The sequence below is a fragment of the Grus americana genome, chromosome 2, assembly GCF_028858705.1.
Source record: "Grus americana isolate bGruAme1 chromosome 2, bGruAme1.mat, whole genome shotgun sequence".
NCBI lineage: Eukaryota > Metazoa > Chordata > Aves > Gruiformes > Gruidae > Grus > Grus americana.
The window spans coordinates 81262816-81282411 of NC_072853.1; the positions used below are offsets into that span (position 1 = coordinate 81262816).

At 36.1% G+C, this 19596-nt stretch overlaps 1 protein-coding gene across 5 annotated transcripts in view; it reads right to left on the minus strand.

Annotated features, from left to right (window-relative positions):
• Positions 1-626: 626 nt before the first annotated feature.
• The window catches only part of DNAH5 (dynein axonemal heavy chain 5), a 133050-nt gene continuing 114080 nt past the window's right edge, over positions 627-19596 (minus strand). For 4 of the 5 annotated variants that reach the window (XM_054817916.1, XM_054817915.1, XM_054817917.1 and 1 more), the window contains 13 exons: positions 18583-18697; positions 17927-18117; positions 16432-16553; positions 15420-15569; positions 13628-13873; positions 11889-12108; positions 11021-11226; positions 9998-10201; positions 9161-9376; positions 6813-7025; positions 5301-5453; positions 3162-3393; positions 627-1111 (listed from right to left, as the gene is read on the minus strand). In XM_054817916.1, coding sequence (XP_054673891.1) covers positions 960-1111; positions 3162-3393; positions 5301-5453; positions 6813-7025; positions 9161-9376; positions 9998-10201; positions 11021-11226; positions 11889-12108; positions 13628-13873; positions 15420-15569; positions 16432-16553; positions 17927-18117; positions 18583-18697 — 2420 coding nt within the window. In that variant the 3' untranslated portion in view covers positions 627-959. Of the gene's footprint in view, positions 1112-3161; positions 3394-5300; positions 5454-6812; positions 7026-9160; positions 9377-9997; positions 10202-11020; positions 11227-11888; positions 12109-12800; positions 12925-13627; positions 13874-15419; positions 15570-16431; positions 16554-17926; positions 18118-18582; positions 18698-19596 lie in introns of those variants that run through there. The other variant, XM_054817918.1, reaches the window with a different exon arrangement.

Here is a 19596-nt window from a genome sequence, read left to right on the forward strand (position 1 = left end):
ACGGATTCTTACATGAGAAGTTTCCTATCTAACTGGACACCAAAAAGACTGCAGCACATAAATAAAGAAGGAGAAAGGGGGGAAGAAAAAAAAAACCCAAACCACAAAACAACCCACAAACCACACAATATATAAAATCACAACACTGCAAAATTAGAACAGAAACAAAGCTAAAACTGATGTCATAAAACTAATAACCTTGATGAAGATTGACTCAAATCTGGTGTTTCAGCACATGAAAAAATATGCAAGCACTCTTATGGAACTATTTTCTTCCTATCCATTACATATTTATAAGTCATGAACCAAATACGAAGGAATTCTGACAGATATCAAATGCTTGTTTTCCTATGTAGCACAATGAAATTGTTCTCCAAATGGTGATACAGGTGTGACATTTCTCCAGTCTCACCTTCCTTATTCAGCAAGAAAACTAGAAACTATCAGCTAGGAGATAAATCTTGGAATATTATCTTGAGGGATATTAACTAATGTGAATGGGCAACTGGGCTTATCTCTCCACAGATACACACAATAAAAAAAAATTAAAAAAAATAAAAAGCTTTGCATTTAGCTACCTGGAGGTGAGTTCTGGTACAAGCATATTTACCACTGAAAAGTAATAATGTTCAAGTCACTTAATCTTTATTCAAGGTAAAATTAAGCAGACAATAGTGAGATAGGAACACTACATATTTGTCATGATTTGTCAAGACATCAAAGGTAGTACTTCAATCTATTTACCAAACTTAATATCACTTTAAGATTTATCCTTTATAAGCCTATTGTACAGTTTTATTGAGAACAATTTTCTAAAAATACCATAATGGAGTCTATGCTTTAGAAAGTATATTTTTAGAAGTTATCCACTTTATAGCTAACTACATACTGATGTTTACATTTAAAAACAGAAAAGAACTCTTAGAAACCTTTCTTTTTTTTTTTTTTCTTTTTAAACATTACTTGACATCACACAGAAGTGCTACCCCACGCAGTACCCAGTGCTCTGGAGGCTGAAGGGTTTTAAGATCCACAGCAGCAATGTAATTCATATCTGTTCGAATGGTCTTTTTGTAGACTGGACATGAATACAGACGTGGATCCTTTGAAGCTGAAAAGACAGAAGAGACATAAAAAACAATGAAACTAGGTTGAACAACCAGGGCCCTAAAAGGTACTGGGCATAAGGTAACTGTAAACCTCACTGAAGTTCAGTAGCACACAGCTCTCCATTACCACCAAAGAAAACTCTTACTTGATTCTCACACTGTTCACTACTGTTTTATTGCCAGCTGAAGGCCACATATGGCTTGAAATTCCTGTAGGTTTAAGGTTTAACATCAGCACCTAGGAACTGGATGTAGCAAGAAATGTAAATGGACGCTCTAGTATGATTAGCGTTATTATTAGTTCAATGTGTCCACTGAACATTACTTCTTGTCAATATATTATTAATGTGTCAAAATTAAAAATGCCCTATTTTGAACAACCTATTTTGAAATGCATTTAGTATTTCAGAGTATAAATTGTCAACTTATTCACTGCAGAATTAGAACTGTAGTTTAGTCGTGCTTAATGCGTCAGTGTTCATTATTTAGTATCTTGGCTGCTTTCACAGTAATCATGCCTCTTATCAAAGACCAGCTACACAAAATCCTGGCAAAATAGCATGTAAGCAGGCTTTGCTTTTGGAGGTGGAATGCTTTTCCACAGAAATTTCCAATTTTACATTCAACTTTGGATAGCCCTATCCTATTTTACATCCCTATTCAACAGTATTTCCTATTTTATATGCAAAAAAACCCCACATTAACCTAAATTATACATTTTCACAAAACAGCACTATCCTTCAGCCCCGTAAGTTTCCTTTCCATTCTTACAGTCCTTTTCAGCCTCAAAGACAAAACATCTTCCACCACCTCACTCCATCTCTTGCTTGCTTCTTTTAGCTCAAAAATAGCCTTGTCCAGAAAAGAGCATTTTTATAAATATACACTTTACATATATAACTTATATAAGACATTTATGGATAGCATGTTATATTTTTATATGTATATTGTATATGCATACTTATGTAAGTTTTATAGAGAGCGCTATACATAATTACATTGGGTTTTGGGATGTGGGAAAGCGTTTATTTGGGTTTAGGTTACAGAGGCTACAGAGGTTACAGAGTTTATGTATACAAATGTTGATCTTCTCAATCTAGGACATACATTGTCAACGGAAGACTCAATGCAAGCCTATTTGTCAGAGGAAACAGAGAATAGCTCATCTGTAACGGGTTTAAAAATTAAGACTAGAACATAGAGACCTATGTAAATATTAGGAAAAAAGATGCCTATTATCAATTATCAAGGAAGCCTGAAAGCTCATTTTATATGGAAGACTGGAAAGTCTTCCCCGTTGAAAAAGATTCAGTATGTATATAATGGAGACAGCCTCATGAAATCCCTAAAGCCCAAAAGAATTCATAGAATCATAGAATGGTTTGGGGTTGGAAAGGACCTCAAAGATCATCTAGTTCCAACCCCCCTGCCATGGGCAGGGACACCCTCCACTAGACCACATTGCCCAAAGCCCCATCCAGCCTGGCCTTGAACACTTCCAGGGAGGGGGCAGCCACAACCTCTCTGGGCAACCTGTTCCAGTGCCTCACCACTCTCACAGGAAAGAATTTCTTTCTAACATCTAATCTAAATCGACCCTCCTTCAGCTTAAACCCATTACCCCTTGTCCTGTCACTGCACTCCCTGATAAACAGTCCCTCTCCAGCTTTCCTGTAGGCCCCATTTAGGTACTGGAAGGCCGCAATTAGATCTCCTGGGAGCCGCCTTTTCTCCAGGCTGAACAATCCCAGCTCTCTCAGCCTGTCCTCACAGGAGAGGTGCTCCAGCCCTCTGATCAGCTTCGTGGCCCTCCTCTGGACTGTCTCCAACAGCTCCATGTCTCTCCTGTACTGGGGCCCCCAGAGCTGGACGCAGTACTCCGGGTGGGGTCTCACAAGAGTGGAGTAGAGGGGCAGGATCACCTCCCTCGACCTGCTGGTCATGCCTCTTTTGATGCAGCCCAGGACATGGTTGGCATGACTTCCATGCCGTTGAAGAAAATGCTACATTGAATTCTATCAAAATAACACTCTTTACAGTACAGTTACTTACTGTTATTCTCTGCATATATTCTTATAACCGGCATCATCTCGAAGAGCACCTTGGGCTTAGATTCAGTCAGTCTCATGTTTCTTCTGTCCCAACCAGCTCCTTCCAAATACAGCCCATATACATAGACACCTTCCAAAGGAGGGCTTGTGATATCATCCTTCATCCATTTAGTGACCTCATTGCACAGCACTACACTGTCAAGAGCCCATCCTTTGTTAGCCCTTGTTATTTCCTGCCCAAAATAGACAAAAGCATGGAGGTTACATTTTTACATGTGCACAAATCCATTTTTTCCAAGCATTTATTAGGAACATATTTGTATGGTCACAACTTATCCTCTTCAATACAAAAAAAATTAACTTTTTATGATATCTACGTTTACAGCAGTTTGACTTCTCTCCAAGCTAGTAATAGCACGGTACTACAAGAAAGCTTTCAGTACTTTATCCACTATATTTGATTTTCAATCTTTCTATTATATAAAGTGTCTTAAGATCATACCAAGTAACATAACCACTGAATGTCAATGGTAACTCTTGAAAATATGAAAATCTCATAGCTTTCATGAGATGAGAAAACATTAACTGCATGTGCTAAGTAAAACAGTTTCAATGACAAAAGCAAAATGCATAATTTGCTGCATATTTTCTGGGGTTACCTTCCTTTTCCTGTACCTTATACTCTTCATTAACTTTATTCTTAATAATGACTAAGAGCTCACTCAGCTTTAAAGCTACATAAAAAGACTGCAAAAAACACAGAGAACACTTGAAAACAGACGTGCTTAAGATTCAACATATACTTCAAATTTAGTCAGTCAGTTAGGGCACTGGACAACACTCCTTTATCTTGCCCAATCCCTTACTATACCATACCATTAAGTTATGCCAGATCTAAGTGTTTTTGCAATCTTGTAAATGTTTTCCAAGATCTTTGTTTGAAGTAATTGGAATTAATATTTGTGCCATACTTCAGTTAATTAGCTGCTTTAAAAGAGCAGAAGGGTTATAGTTCAATGATCATTCTGGCTCCTCATCTTTCTCATTTCTATTTGTTCCACCACAAAGCTCAGAAAGTCACTGTGGTTTTTGCTTAGGACATTAGGTTGTTATGTACCCACATTCTCTTTCTAGGGAACCAGAAAATTCTGTAGATTCCAATTGTTTCAGATCCTGCTACTACACCCTTTCCACAAGCTTGAGTCCAAAAGAAAATCCCGATTTAGGACTGTACTCAAAAGAAATATCTTGCTATATAATTCCAAGTCTATATGCCTGCAGTTTTAGTAGAAGTAGATCACCAATTAGAACTTCAATCTGACAGCCAAAGATTACACTACCCAGACCTCAGAGCAAGAGGGGAGAATTTCCTTCTCTGCAACTCTTCATTCTCTCCTCCAAAAGTTAGCTTTTGGAGGAGAGCTACCATTAGATTCCACCTGAGTATTCTTTCCTAGGTTTACAGATTCCAGACATATATTGTCTCCAATGCGTCCCTTTATTCCAACCAATGTAGATATTTATTGTGTCTTTTTAAAGTAAAAAGTCGCTCACTTGTCCATTGCAACTAGCATGATGAGCAACCAACACAATCATCAACAGAGATACATACATTAATAAATACATCAAACTTCATACTTAGGCATTAATAAAGGAAACTTTTTCCCACTTCATGAAGAGAGACTGAATCAGCTACTGAACTGCAGAAATGCAATTTAAGAGTAATTCTGAATAGCTGTTCTGGCAAGTCTCCAGCCAGGTAAGTACTGAACACAGATCAAAAGGGAGGGAAGAAAGGAAAATAAATTCATGGGCTTAACAGCTCTTCTCAGGGATTTCTCAACGGCAACATGAGACATTACTTCTCCAATCTAGCTTAATAATGTTGTAAGGTAGCCCCTACATACATGGGGCTTGGTCAAAGTAGGAAATATATTTTAAAACAAGTGGTTGATATACTGAAAAAGTATGTGCAGAGGAAGAACACTTCACTCAGGAAATGTTAGACAGTTATGCAGTCATGTATCTTTCCTGCTGACATGAGGGAGCCACGTGTATAACGCAGCCTTCATCACACAGTATTTTTTTTTTTTTAAGTATATCAAAGAATAAACAGAGTGAGAATTTAAACACCGTTTACCTGCCTCATTGCAGTTAAAAATCCTTGAGGATTAAAAAACCCCGTCATCCAGAAGCAGTTTGGTCGGCTTTCAAAAATCCAATTATAAAACTGGTGGTTTCTTTCTAGAAGCTCAGTAAACCAGAAACCAAGTGTACTGGAAGCCCAAGATGCCTAAAAATAGTAAACCGCATGTTCATCTTTTAATTTTATTCAAGACTTTTAAAACATCATATTCATGTCAACAAAAGGTAATTCCTCTCAAGGTAGTAAACAATATTATATTAGCAAAGCATATTTAAATCTCATTTTACATACCTTAACTTTTAACCTCACAGATAAATGTTGCATCTCACTGAAATCTGAAGCAAATTCTTGCTCTGTTCAAAATCATGCCTACCATTCCATTTAGACATGCCTAATGCTCCCTGTGGTAATTGTTCATTTTATGATGTTTTTGCAAAATTAGATAGCTGTGTAAAGTAGGAAGAAATATTGTATATGTGGCTTTCTAAAACCAAGGTCAATGCATTGTGCTAACAGGATTTCTGCCAAAACTACTCTGCTTTTTCGGGGTGGGGAGGTTGGGGGGCTAAAGAAAACTGAGCTTGGACTCTGAAGATTTATGATGATTTTTCTCTTTGAATAGTTGTATCATACTTGTGTTGTGAAGCATCTGCTTTGGTCTAGGTTTTGTATGACGAAGACACCTTGTCAATAAAACCAAAACAAGCAAACACCAAAAACCCTCCCCATTTTTCTTTCCATTAGTTGCTATTAACAGCTCTAGTTGTCCCTGAAAACCATTTCTACCGGGAGAGGCTGAGTTGGGATTGTTTAGCCTGGAGAAGTGAAGGGTCAGAGGAGATATTATCAATGTTTATATGTCATCTGTGGAGAATGGAAGAAGATGGATCCAGATCGTTGCCAGTGGTAGGAGAAGAGGCAATAGGCACAAGACGAAATGTGGGAAACTCCATTTAAACTTAAGGTGTTTTTTGGTTGGTTGGTTGGTTTTTACTGTGAGGGTGATCAAACACTGGAACGGGTTGCCCAGAGAGGCTGTGGACTCAATTCTGGAGAAGTCCAGGAAACCTGTTCTAATTGACTCTGCTTTCAGAAGTGACATTAAACTAGACTATCTCCAAAGTCTACTTCCAGCCTCTACTATTCTGTGATTAAGACTACAAGTCTTAATCTCAAGGAATATTAACAGTGTAATCCACTAGTGTGGGTGCTATTTTTAAAAATCCATCATGACATTTTAAATTATTCTCTTCTCTCTAGCTTTTTATCCTGCCAATATGCAACAGGCTGTTAAAATAGGAAATACCTGCATCTCCCACATTCATTTCTATTTTTATAAATGAAAGAGGGCTTGTTCTTACTGTGTTTATTTTAGCCCAAAATCTACTCCAGCAGTTGCACAGTCCCAGTTAACACTTGTGTTTGAAAAAAGTATTTATGTCTAGCAGTTTAATCTAGCTCTACAGAATTTTTTTTTTCCTTACAAAACAAGTGATGAACACCTACTTTTTTCCAGCTAGCAGGAATCCTTCCATCATACATGCAGTCTAAGGCATCCCTCAGATTTTCATTCATAACAATTGTCCCATCAATGGCAAGTTTTAGATCAGTCAGAGTGCTTCTCACTAAGGAAATTACTCTCTGCATTTGTTCAATCTCCTGTCGCAAAAATATGCTCATAGGCTGAAAAGGTCCCATGCTCTTTAGTTTCTCTTTTACCTGTAGGTAGAAAACCAAAGATCCTTCAACAGAAGTGAAAAACAAAGGTGACTTTATGTCAAGGATAGGCCCCAAAACAATTTTTGAGATATAATACTTTTATTTAGGAAGTTAAATGGTCAGTTTGGCATCTTCCTTGAATCCTCTGCAAGATAGAATTACAGGATTTGTTCCAAGAGAAATCTATGATGCGCAGATTGGCTATGTTTTTAGTTTAACTCATGTTTTAGTCTGTATATCATTCTATGAGCTAACGTCAATTAAACAGCATGTAGGCCATACCCCATTTCAAGGATTTCAGCTTTAATTCCAACCGACAGTTCCCAAGGTTCACTTTGTACAAACCAATCAAGAGTGATTGCCCGAGCCAGTTTGCCTCAGCATAGTAGCACTATTTATCAGCAATACCTGGGAACTACCACAATGCCAGGCAATCTTGTATCCTGATAAAACTTGCTGATATAGTTTTAATCGAAAATGCAAAGTTAACAAATTGCCAACAACTGTATGGACATAACTAGAAATTTTTTAGTCAAAATGGTCCTATTGGGAGGTAGGTGAAAAAATTCAGCTAATTCAATAACAGCTATTGAATCCTATGCAGGGTAACAGTCCTATTCTTAGTAATATGCATAACCTTTCTAAGTTCATCAGTATTTTGCTACACAAAAATGAATTTAAATAGTTTTCACGATGTGAAAAAGTTTCATGCTCCACATTCACTTTTAGTAATACAAACTAAATTTCAATTTGTCATTTCTGATCAGATCTGATCTGCCCAAAAAGAGTTCTTGTAAACTTAACAGGGCTAACTCTAGCTATACAATGACACTATGTAATATATGTCTTTATTAAGCCACATTCCTGGAGATGTTGAGTAGAATTTGGAGAGAGCTGGACTAACAATTACCTTGAGATTTAACCCATGACTAAAGTAGTACCCTTCTGAGAAACTCAACAAATTGAAATCCTTTGCAGATCTCAGACACCTGGTTCAGCTTTTTGGAAAGTCATAAAGCTCAGGCTTCTAGAAAGACAGTAGGTCAGAAACTTCATCAAGTGCAAACTTTTGGAAGACTGCTTGATAATCAGTATTCCAAATACAGATACGTTAACTCATCTGTTCAGACAAAATATATTATCATAATTATGCCATTTGAGGGAAGGAAAATTATGTAATACAAAATTGGCTACAGAAAACATAAAACAGGCATCCTCTGATAAAGGAAATATAGGAATCGTAACTATTTTACAAGGATTTTCCTCTTATTTATTTGAAGCTCACAACCAGCCTCACCTGGGAAGAACTGTAATGTCAGCATCCTCAAGTTCTAGGGCTCTAAAGGAGAACTAAGAACTATGGAAAGGCCCAGAAACACCACAAATTGTCCAAACACTCAAACTGTAGTCTCCAGGATGGGAACACAGAATACAGTCGATTAGAGTGTTCATGTATCAGATTGGAGCTTACCAGTCATTAGTAAAGGTTTTCTAACTGTAAGAAAACCCTCTCACCTTGAGAGTCATTCCATCTTCCACGTAAACAGAAGGAAAGTTGCTATTTCAGAAAAGAGACGGCTGCAAGGCAGCAGGTGTCCATTACGTAGTTACATGGGCTGTTGTGCGTTAATATGAATCCTGAGATACTAACACTAGGCTTCAATCAATGAGAGCTATCACTTGACAAGCTTTTCAGGCTCACTTCACTGAAGAAGAAAGCAACCTAAAAATATCTTCAGGATGTAAGCTGAATCCTAAAGTAATATGTATGTTAAAGCAGTAATACTTTTAGAAGCATGAGTACACTTGCAACACGACCTCAGTTGTCTACAGTGTCAACAACCTTAGTCAAAAGCTGATGATCCTACCTCCCCCATAGTGCAAATGACAACTTAAGCATTAAGTGGTTTAATATTTTGAAAAAGTTCTCACAAAAGCACTTCAGCACACATTTAGTGACTTCATTATAAACGTTAAGTCTGGTTAGACTTCTTTAAAATACATTTTTGAAGTATTGCCTGTATGAATTAATTCAGATATGCTTTTAGAATAATTAGTATCACTATGGGTTTTTTTTATGTATAAACACAAAGCAAGATGGAGCAAATGTTTTTGACAGAATATAATTAACTGACCTCAAATGGGACATAATCATCAGGAAGCTTTTCCAGCATATCATCAGCCAGTCTGGCTACAACTGCCTCTCGGGTTTCGCCTCCTCCAGCAGAGCTATCTTTAGGCTGAATACTGAGGATAATGTCCAATACATCTTTGGAAAGTTTACTTTGGTAAGTGATATCCGCATTGGGGTGCAAACCAAACACCTCTGGTGTGTCATAAGCAGGAAGACTCTACATAGTAAAATATAAAAAGAGCACAACTGGAAATGGATTTATAAGCTAATTATTTAAAAACAAACAAACAAAAAACCCAACAAAAACCACATCAAACCCAAATAACTAACACCAAAAAAACCCCCAAACCGCACCCCTTAGATCGTAAAGAGGCTAGGTCTCTTCAAATAGTCTTAGAGCAAATAACTTGCTGTGATCTATTTATCATGTCACAGCCCAAATCACACCAAGGTTAACAACCAATTCAGGTTTAACATCTATACGCTATTTTAATAGTCAGCTTGTACTTTCATATATGTACACTTCTTTTTTCTGTGAGGTTGTACCCAATGTCTGGACTCCATTCTTTGCCTTCTTTAATAACTGTATACCTTCAGGCAGGTCCCTCAAGCAAATCACATGAAATAGAAAAGATTCCCGTCATGACAATGATTAACATTGATGACAACAATTAGTTGTCACTAATAGATATGCAGACTGCTAGAAAACAATAAATAATCTGTGAATAAAAGACAAAATACAGGTACTCCGAAGAAAAGACAAAATACAGGTACTCAGGAACTCGCGAGAAAGAAGTCAGTTAGGGGTTTTTGTGTTGAAAAGTTCTCATTTACCAACCTGTATGTACTGAAGGTATTGATCCACCATGGTACATTTGGGTATGCTGTACCCTTTGTAGAAGCTGAATTCTTGACTGAATGTATTTTCACTGAACCAAACCTTTACAAAGGTGTTCATGAGTCTTTTGTCATAGTCATCTGTCACACGGCCACCATACTGGATCTCGCCTATCATGTAACGAACAGTACTCCAGGAGATCCCCTAAAACCAAGTAGAAAGCACTGACTTTAGCTAAATCTCTTCTCACCTATTTACATCTCCCTTAGTAAGAACAGCTGATACACCAAGTGCTGCATCTACTTCCCTTTTGGAAGAAAGTTATTTTCTTACTACTCTTTTTTCCTGTAACCCTGCATTCCCAGAACACCTTCAAGGATTTCTCAAAATAGAATTCATTGACAACTAATTCAAGAGGCTATTCCAGCACCTGGGCAAGAGCAATACAGCTACATTCCAACCATGCTTTCAACTTCACTTACAATGCCAACTGTGAAGTGATCTGCCACAGACCTCTATAGGACAACTGACCATATGAAAGTGAGAAATCTAAGAGGAATTCTTTCATAGTCATTTAAAGTCACTTACAATTTCTTTATGCTGCCAAGATAGGTTGGAGGAGCCAAATCTTAATATTTTTACTCAGAATAGATTTAAACAAAAGAATATTTTAAATACAGTGGTCCATTTTTAACTATCTGACTTAATTAGCATTGAAAAGAAGGTCTATAATTCTAAGGTTTATATTTCTGAAGTTTTTGGGGGACACAACTGGGAGGGATTTTTTTTTTCTTTAATCTATAGGTTAATATAGAAATTCAACATGCACAGCAATAAAAGTCTAATTTAAGCCTGCAGCTCTACAGACATGTATACTTGGAATGTTGAATGTTCATGGAAAGAAACAAAAGAATAATTTAAAATCATGTTTGTGTTTCAGTTATTGGGAACTACGTATATACATTCCACTAAGTAGAAAGATCCATCACCCTAATCCACCTTCCCCACAAAAACATTAATTACCTTCTTGGCATCCGTGCCATCCAAGTGGTTTTGAATGAACTGCACAGTAGCATTGAAATCAGCTTGATTAAACTCATAGGGTATATTCCAACCCAGAGATCCAAACTTGCGTCTTTCTTGAACAGTGGAGTGTAGAAAGGCTACAGCATACAACATTGGTTTCCATTGTACCATGTCGCTGACATCTAGTAAATCCTGGCTGACACCTGTTGATTGTAAGTGGGCTTTATAAGACACATAGTAATAGTATTTTCAAACCTACTTCAAATCAGTGCTAAAACATCACTCCTAGAGATATTCAGTTGGCTCTCTGCCTCTCCCAAGAGTAAGTTATTGTCCTACAAAGTGTTCTATGCTGGAGGTAGTTTATAGCATGTTATTAAGTTGCTCAAATTAGCAACTTTCTTCAAATAAAGGAAGCATCAGGAAGAAACCCCAACAATTTACTAATAGCCGAATTCCCATGAAGTTACTTTCTGCACAGAAATTTTTTTTTGCAATGTAAAGAGCACTTAATAGCCAACAAAGATTAACATGTTGCTTTTCTGCCAAAAAGACACGAGAAGATTAAAAATTTAAACACTTTGAACTGAGATATTAGAAGCCAACGTGAGAAAAGAAAAAGCATTTCCTGCTTTGCTGTCCAGTTAGTTCTGGCAACACAACTTCAGCAGATCTTCTCTTCCTTTTAATTTTCACAATGTTTAGTTCAAACCAAGCATCAAGATGTGTCCTGACATTGTTGTGATCAGCTCCTCATAGTACCTTGCATCTACTGTAAGTGGCTACAATGTGACCACGTGATAACACCAGAGTGTTCAAAAATCAGCAAAATTTAATTTTAAATAATTACCACTCTAGCACTCACCACTATATGTTCTCTTTAGTCCAGCTCTGAGCCCTTGTGGTGGTTCATTGGTAAACTTAATAGACATTTGAAGAAGGGTAATGGGGAACTGTTTGTGAATGTCAGTTGTCATCCACAGTCGAAAGCTTTCATGGACAGTCTCTGTCTCTATTAAAGTGTCCATCAACTCATCCAAAAAGTCAAGTCCAAGGTGGCAGTTTTGCAGTAGTGCCCAGCCTCCCTAGTTTTAAAACAATAGAATATCAAGTTATCAACGTTGTTTACAAACTGAAACCACTAAAATCACTCTGTTTATGCTGTAGGTTAGAAACAAAGCCAACACATCTAAGCAATAGCAAAATATAGCATGTTTAAGTGCTTATCAGAACTGTTAAAGGAACAAATTTTGCACCACTGGCTCACCAAATCAAAAACAAGGTCTTAATCATTTTATTTCACATACATTTCATGTACAGAGGCCAGTATCTATAGTAATGGTACACATGCAATTAACAAAGTTTTTTTTCTCCAAAATAAAGCTCATGTGAGCTAAGCTGTGGGCTGTTCCTTCTGGAGGCATTGTTAACTTGTTTGGTTTTATCATCTCAGCAAGTTTTCCTTACTTGTCCAATCTAGCCTTCTCAAGTAGTCCCTACCTTTTCCATTTCAGTACATTTAAAACATATCTGGACATGACTATAGTGCTGATAAACACTGATAAATCTTGACTTACATAAGGGAGCTCAGAAATAGTTCCACAGAGCAAGCTGCTAAACCTTGCTCCTTACAAGGGTCACAGGCTTGGAAAATAACCCAATATACATACTTAATCTATTGCTAACAATCAATAGATATCAAACTCTCTCATATCAATTACCATAATTCATATAGACATTTCACATACCTCTTCATTAAGAGGATATGTGAGACACTGAGGGAAAGTAACTGCATTTCTCTTAACTAAACAAAAGGAGCACTTCTTCACTATCTTTTTGAATGAGTTTCTTCTCATCTGATCTCCTAATTAGCTCTTAATGTGAAGTTGTCAACCAAGAATCTGAGGCAAAAGTCAGAGGAAAACTGGTTATACAGACAGGGGAGAAGCTCATAACATAGGAGCGCAAGTTTAATCTGTTCATGTCAGCATGCATGGCATTACTACCACCTGATGGGCAAAACATGGTAAATTGGAACATCTCACCTTTTCTTTCTCATACAGGAAATTTTATTCTTTAATTCTTCCACGTTTCACTTGTAAAATGCCTGTGCTATCAGACTGCCCATGCCAATTCAAAATCCAGACTACAGCAATACAAAATATTTTGCTATACAGCCTTGTTTTTCTCAAGGTTATGTAACTATCAATATTATGTTTGGAATTAATCTTCATTTAACAAAATATGTTTGTATTACTAAAAATACAAAACTGAAAAAATGTTGTGAAATGCTTGCTGATGAATATTTAATATTCATGCAATCCAAACAATCAGTTCAGCTATGTTCATCAGTTAACAACCTACAACAAAAACTCCATTTTATATGAAAAACACTGGTGCCTCTACAGTATCAAAAACCTTGTTATAGGAAATTAAACTACTGTGAAAAGACAGTTGTATTGTTTAGGACACTTATTTATACAAATAAACACAGGTTCTTGCATCAGCATTAACTATGCACTAAACAACTTTATTTCATGACAGGATTTTCATTTCTAAGTGTTTAGTAAAGATACAAAAACCATTCAGATTTCTGTCTCTTACATGAGCCATTGTCTGCTGTAGAAGTTTACGAGCATGGATTTCTTGCCCCTGGCCCATAGAAACATAACGTGTTTCTGTCTTCAGTCTTTTTCCCAAAGCAATAATTGAGTCCGTAGGATCAGAGCCCATGGAAAGAAAGCCTATGAGAGGAGTACGTGGATCTGACTCTTCCCATGTCTTTTCCAAGTCCAAGATGACTCCCTCTGCATATTTCTCCCCCATAGTGTCAATGATGTATTTTCTTGCCTATATTAAAAAGGGTAAATTTAACTTGTCACATAATTATTTAATACTGTTTTCTTCTCAGTGTAAATACAACCAATAACTAAACTGAAGAGCAAAGGCTGCTGTAAATTTATATCAGAAATACAAATATGCAACAAATTTATGTTTTACATGTTAACATATCATAGTCTTTGAAGGTGTTATTTTGTACAGCCTTATCAGTTAAAAAAATACTATTCTATTACATATATCTGCATGTATTGTTATCCATAATACCTACAAATATACTATAATACAAATAATAACCTTATTAAACCTTTAGAAAGGTTTTAATGATTGGTATCTCCATTAGATAGCATAACCCCTAACCTTAAAACCTAGCTTTCCTTTCCAAATTCTAGAGAAAAAAGGAGGAAAGGATGGAAGATATGCTTAGGTGTTAGGTCTTTCCCACCTTCATGCTTAAACAAACAATGAATTTATAGTAGTAATGATGAAAATAACTGTCACTAAGTAGAAGATCTAGAGGAACAGGTGAAGACCATCTCTGTTATTCCTTATTTATTTATTTTGAAATTTGTTTGTTCTTGTTTACTGATTTGATTATTGTTCTTGTTTACTGAGAAATAGAAAAGGCTCTTTCAAGCAGTCTGAGATGATCTTTCTTGTATTCATTTCCACTACACTGCTTTTGTTTTAGACCAATGTTCCCCTTAATACCTCTGGGTTACTTCTCAGAGACAAAAGATATTCAGCATTTAGCATTTGATAAACTATCAGTTTTCATAAGACCATCGTAAGATGAAAGTGTATCTTGCCCCCATTAACAGAACTAAGGAACTAATTTTGCATGATCCGTTTCAGACACATAGCACATATCTGACAGATTCATTAGACAGTACCACTTAACCTTCTATTGACCATAGTTACACCAATAATTGCTGAGACTTTCTCCAAATCCAGTCACAATGTCTAAAGGTATGCATCCACAAAATTAGTACCACGCTTTTAGTGATGCATTCAGACTTCAGTAAACTTTAATTTTATATTTCTCTCCTTTCTAAACAGATGGCTTTAAATTAAAAATTTTGAACAGACCTTACTACAGATTTTTCTAAGGTGAGTCCAATTCTTGCATGCAAGAAATGGTTCCTCAATTAAATTGTTTTCATGTTTTGTTTTCTCTTAGCCAACTGAGTTCATGAAAAGATTTTACTTCAGCCTAAGATGAGGACAATTCTACAATTCCAGTGAGTAACATCAGAAGGACAGTCAAAAATAACTTCTGAACTGATAAGGCAGAACTGGATAAACACCTATGTTTCCAGATTAAATCCTGTCTCTATAGTAAAAACATTGGTTAATATTCATTCAGTAAGTGGGAACAATTTTGCTAACACTGCCCTTGTAACAAATGCATAAGTTGTCTGAAAATAATTTCATAAAACTCAATGTAAAGGTCCATTACAAAAAGAAGTTTAGCATTAAATAAAAAAGTACTGAACCGTAATCCTGTATTATTATTCTAATGACATCTAAATAGACTACGTTGGCTATATAAATGTACCTGAGCTATGGTCCTATCAGGACACCAGGATCTGATAAGAAGAAGATGTCTGAAGCAGTCCAGGGATTGACCATAGCCACTAGGAACCAGTTCTTCTTCAGGATTCTCACTATCAAACCAGATTTTCCACTGTTTCTCTGCTCTGGAAATCTGCAGTTATATCATCAAAGGAGTAAATCTCACTAAACAGACAAGTCACATTTCAACTGCCACTAGATCACAAACTTTTAATGATGGGCGGAGACATGTAATCCACACAGAGGCATTTGTTTAGCAATGTTAGTACATAGATTTAGTAAGGCTATCAAAAAAAGAGAGGATAAGCTTTGAGATTTTAAGTACAAAGTTGTAGAATACAACAATGCCCTTAAGTATTCATATTCCGAAAAAATGAGCTACTACTCAGTATTTTTCATTAATGACATAATGGCATAGCAAGGTCAGAACACAGACAGCTAGGCTCACATACAGCTTTGAGAACACTAGGTACATAGCTGCTCCCCATGTGACTGTACAGAAGGTACTCTCCACGTATACCAAATGCTATTTACTTCATTAGCTACCATACAGGTAGTGTCCATTAAGACTATTCATACAAGTGTTGAATTTACTGAACGCCCTTTCCCTAACTCTTACTCCATGTAATCAGAGAAATATTGGAACAAGCATCATAAAACAGTGTAAGAAAGCACAACAGGGATGCAAGAAAGTCTAATAACTGGAATAACATTCAAGTTGCACTACGTGAATTAAATAATAGAAAGTTGTATCCCAATCTAAAAGTATCATAATTATATAGGGTGTGAAATGTTCTACTTTCTTCTTATTTTCCTAGGGGTTTTTAAGGCTTTTTATCAATACAGCTTGCTAAGCAGTCAGGGCCACAACTGTGGCTACCTGCTGTCAGTTTCATTCTGTTCTATAAAATAAACTAGTTTCCCACCACATGCCTTGATCACTACCAGATGATCACTGTCAAACAAGAGATGCATTTTACAAAGCTCCTACTTACTTGATCAAGAATATCTGAAAATTGTTCAAGCTTACTGAGCTCCACCAAGTTCAGCCAAGTCATATCCAGGATCCATTTAGCTGGTTTAGGAGGACAAGCTTTAAGGTCTAGGGAAGCACCGCCTGCAAGAAATTAGGAATTAGTTATAATTAAAACAGAGTCACCCAAAGGACAAAAAAACCCAAAAACCAACAAACAAAAAACAACAACCAAAAAACCCACCCCAAAACAGGACCCATTTGGAAAATGTAAACTGGATATTGCAAGACTATTTCCTATGATTAAGACTTCCCAGTCTGGAGAAAGACTACTTAATAACTACGGACGCTCATCAAGAAATTTTCGAGCTAGGTAACATAAAAAATTTATTTTCAAATCCTATTATTCACCTTATTATAAAACGTATTTTTTGTAAATCAGTAACAGCTTCCCATTACAAGCTAAATCTATTTTTTACTTTAAAACAATAAGTTTGAGTTTATGGAGAAAAAACTGAAGAAGCTTAATTTCAATGTGGTTTTGCTTTTTGTTGTTTTGGGGTTTTGGGGGGGGGTGTTGATTTTGGGGGGGTTTTTGTAGATAATGTAGTAACTTTGCCAATATGGACATTTGCCTTCCTTGGAATTTAACTGAAGCTAAAGAAAGCGAACACAAAATAGAAAGAAAACACAAGCTACAAGAATCCAGATTTTTAATCCTGAGGTTACAGGGTTTTTCTACCTTATAAAGTCACGCTATCTTTGGTGAAGCAGAGTTTGTAGTTTGGTTAGTGTATATTATTTTTTTTTTTTTTTATGATATACCTTAAACTTAATTTTTTTAACCAGTTTCTTTTTTGAGGATTTGCTATTTCTTTGTGCAATGTGCCTGGAAATAAATGTTTGTTGGGAGAAGATATTCTGAAGATTCAACATGCAAAAATGAAGAGTTATAATCCATAAATAAATGTTGCCTAGAAAATCAAGCATCTTGGAAAGGTAATACAAAATTGCTTCAAGCTTTCAAGTGAAGATACACAGTGCTTGTATGCAGTTAAGACTAAAGCCAGGAACTTGTCACATTCAGCTAAGAGTCTGATGTTTTTTTAAACTGTTAGCATCACTTTCTGTTCTTATTTGCTTGCTCATCCTCCAGCAGTTACCAAATAAACTAAAAGATTTTTAGTATAATAATATTTTTTCTAAGTCAAACACACACCTGGTGATATTTGAGCAGCAGACACAAACAGCAACTGAAAGGGTACTTAACAATTTTCTTTTTAAATTCTCACGATTCTCAAAGCTATATTTGTCAATATTCAATGTGCTGCTATAAATTAGAACTACCATACAACATTGCCTCTCACCAGAACAGAATGATAAGCATGTATTCTTTCAATTGACTGGCTTCTCACATGCAAAAGGAAGCAGCAGGTTGGCTAGAAGATATAACTACAGCTCACAAATTTTCTACAGTAATACATGTGCTCTACTTAAAATTGTTCCATAGTTACAACCTTTAATAAGAGTCAGAAATTCTTCGTGCTTCACTCTGTTTCTTTGTATATCAATTTTCAATGTAAGTAATAACGTGAAAAGAAATTTGTGCTCCTCATAGAGTCCTCGAGCAGCATATTTAAATACTTCATATGTCATATGTTCAATAATATTAGTAATCCTCTTGCTAGTTATAGGGCTCTTGGTAGACCTGTTGGAAGACAAATCTGCAACTGAATGTCAATTTGCATAGGCTTTATTAAAGGGAATACTATGTAAAAGACAAAGAGCTATAGTTTAGAACTTTCAAAACATGAAAAAATAATAGATCACAAACACGGAATATCAGATAGCAAGCTAGCAACAATTTTCAGATTGAAGGAGCAACAAAAAAATATTCCTTTTTAATCAAGCCTTTCTGCGTAGCTGAAAATCAACACAGTATAATGGTTTTTAATTACCTAATGCTTAATTTTTAAGGACTGTAAGTACATTTGAAGGTTCTTTGCCTTGGTAGCTAACAAAGGTTTATGGGTATTTAAATTGACAATTCCTGTCAAGATTGTAACAAGCAACACTCTTCTTTCTGACATTAGTTTACAACAAATCTTTACTGTATTACAACCACCTCCAGGACTGGGTAAATAAAAATGCTACTTATTCTTAGCTAAATTACCTGGCTAAGGAGCGGTCAAAAAGCCCCAAAAACTGCCGAAGCGAAGTCTGATACATCACATTGACCATGCTCATCTCAGTAATAAGGAAGTATAAGATGCTACCTCGAGTTGCAACTGAAGGACAGGAAACAAGACTGTGTTCAAAGTAGAAATGCAGAGTAGAAAACTTTAACTCTCTACAACAAGTACAGTGAGTTTAACACTAATGCTAACTGAAGACCCTTGAGTTGCTCCATTCTTTACTGGCCAGAAAAACAATTAAAATGTTAATTTAATCCTCATTTATATATCAGGGCGAAAAATATTTTTTTCCATAACTAATGCATACTATTTAAAGCCCAGTTTGCAAATATGAGGACATTTGGAGAGCATGTGGATGATAGACAGCAATATTTAGATCATCAGCAGAACATATAAAAAGTAAGATGGTTTGAAGTACTGTTTTGAGTATCCAAACAAATTTCTCTTCACAGACTTTTACAGGAGTCATATAAAAGCCAAATGAACTATATTGATTTAACTTACCCAGAATTGATTTAACTTACTTCCAGCAGTCATTTAGTTTTAAATACAAAGTTTTTACAAAATCTGCAATGATTTCTGGTATGCTAACTGTACCATTTTACTCATTTCCTAAAATGCAAATATAACACTTAATTCCAGAAGGCATTTTTTTTTCCACTTTTTTCACATGTTCTCACCTGTCAGTTGAAAGCCAAAAGTCTGATGAAATGTGCTGACTATAATAACTTAAGGTTCTGTGACAGGATAAACAAAGCATTCATCCAAACAGACACAAAAAGCATTTATGATTATACTGCCCCATAAAAGAATGTCAACATGTTGAGCTCAGCCATACAGTTCCCTAAATACCCTAACGACTGCTGTCATTGACAGTCCATAAAAAGTGTCAACGTTTTAACAGCTAAGCAAGAGCAACTAAGAACTACCAAGTTTCTTACCCAGTAGACTAGGTGGACAGGTACACTTGTATATAGAGCAATGGGAAGTCT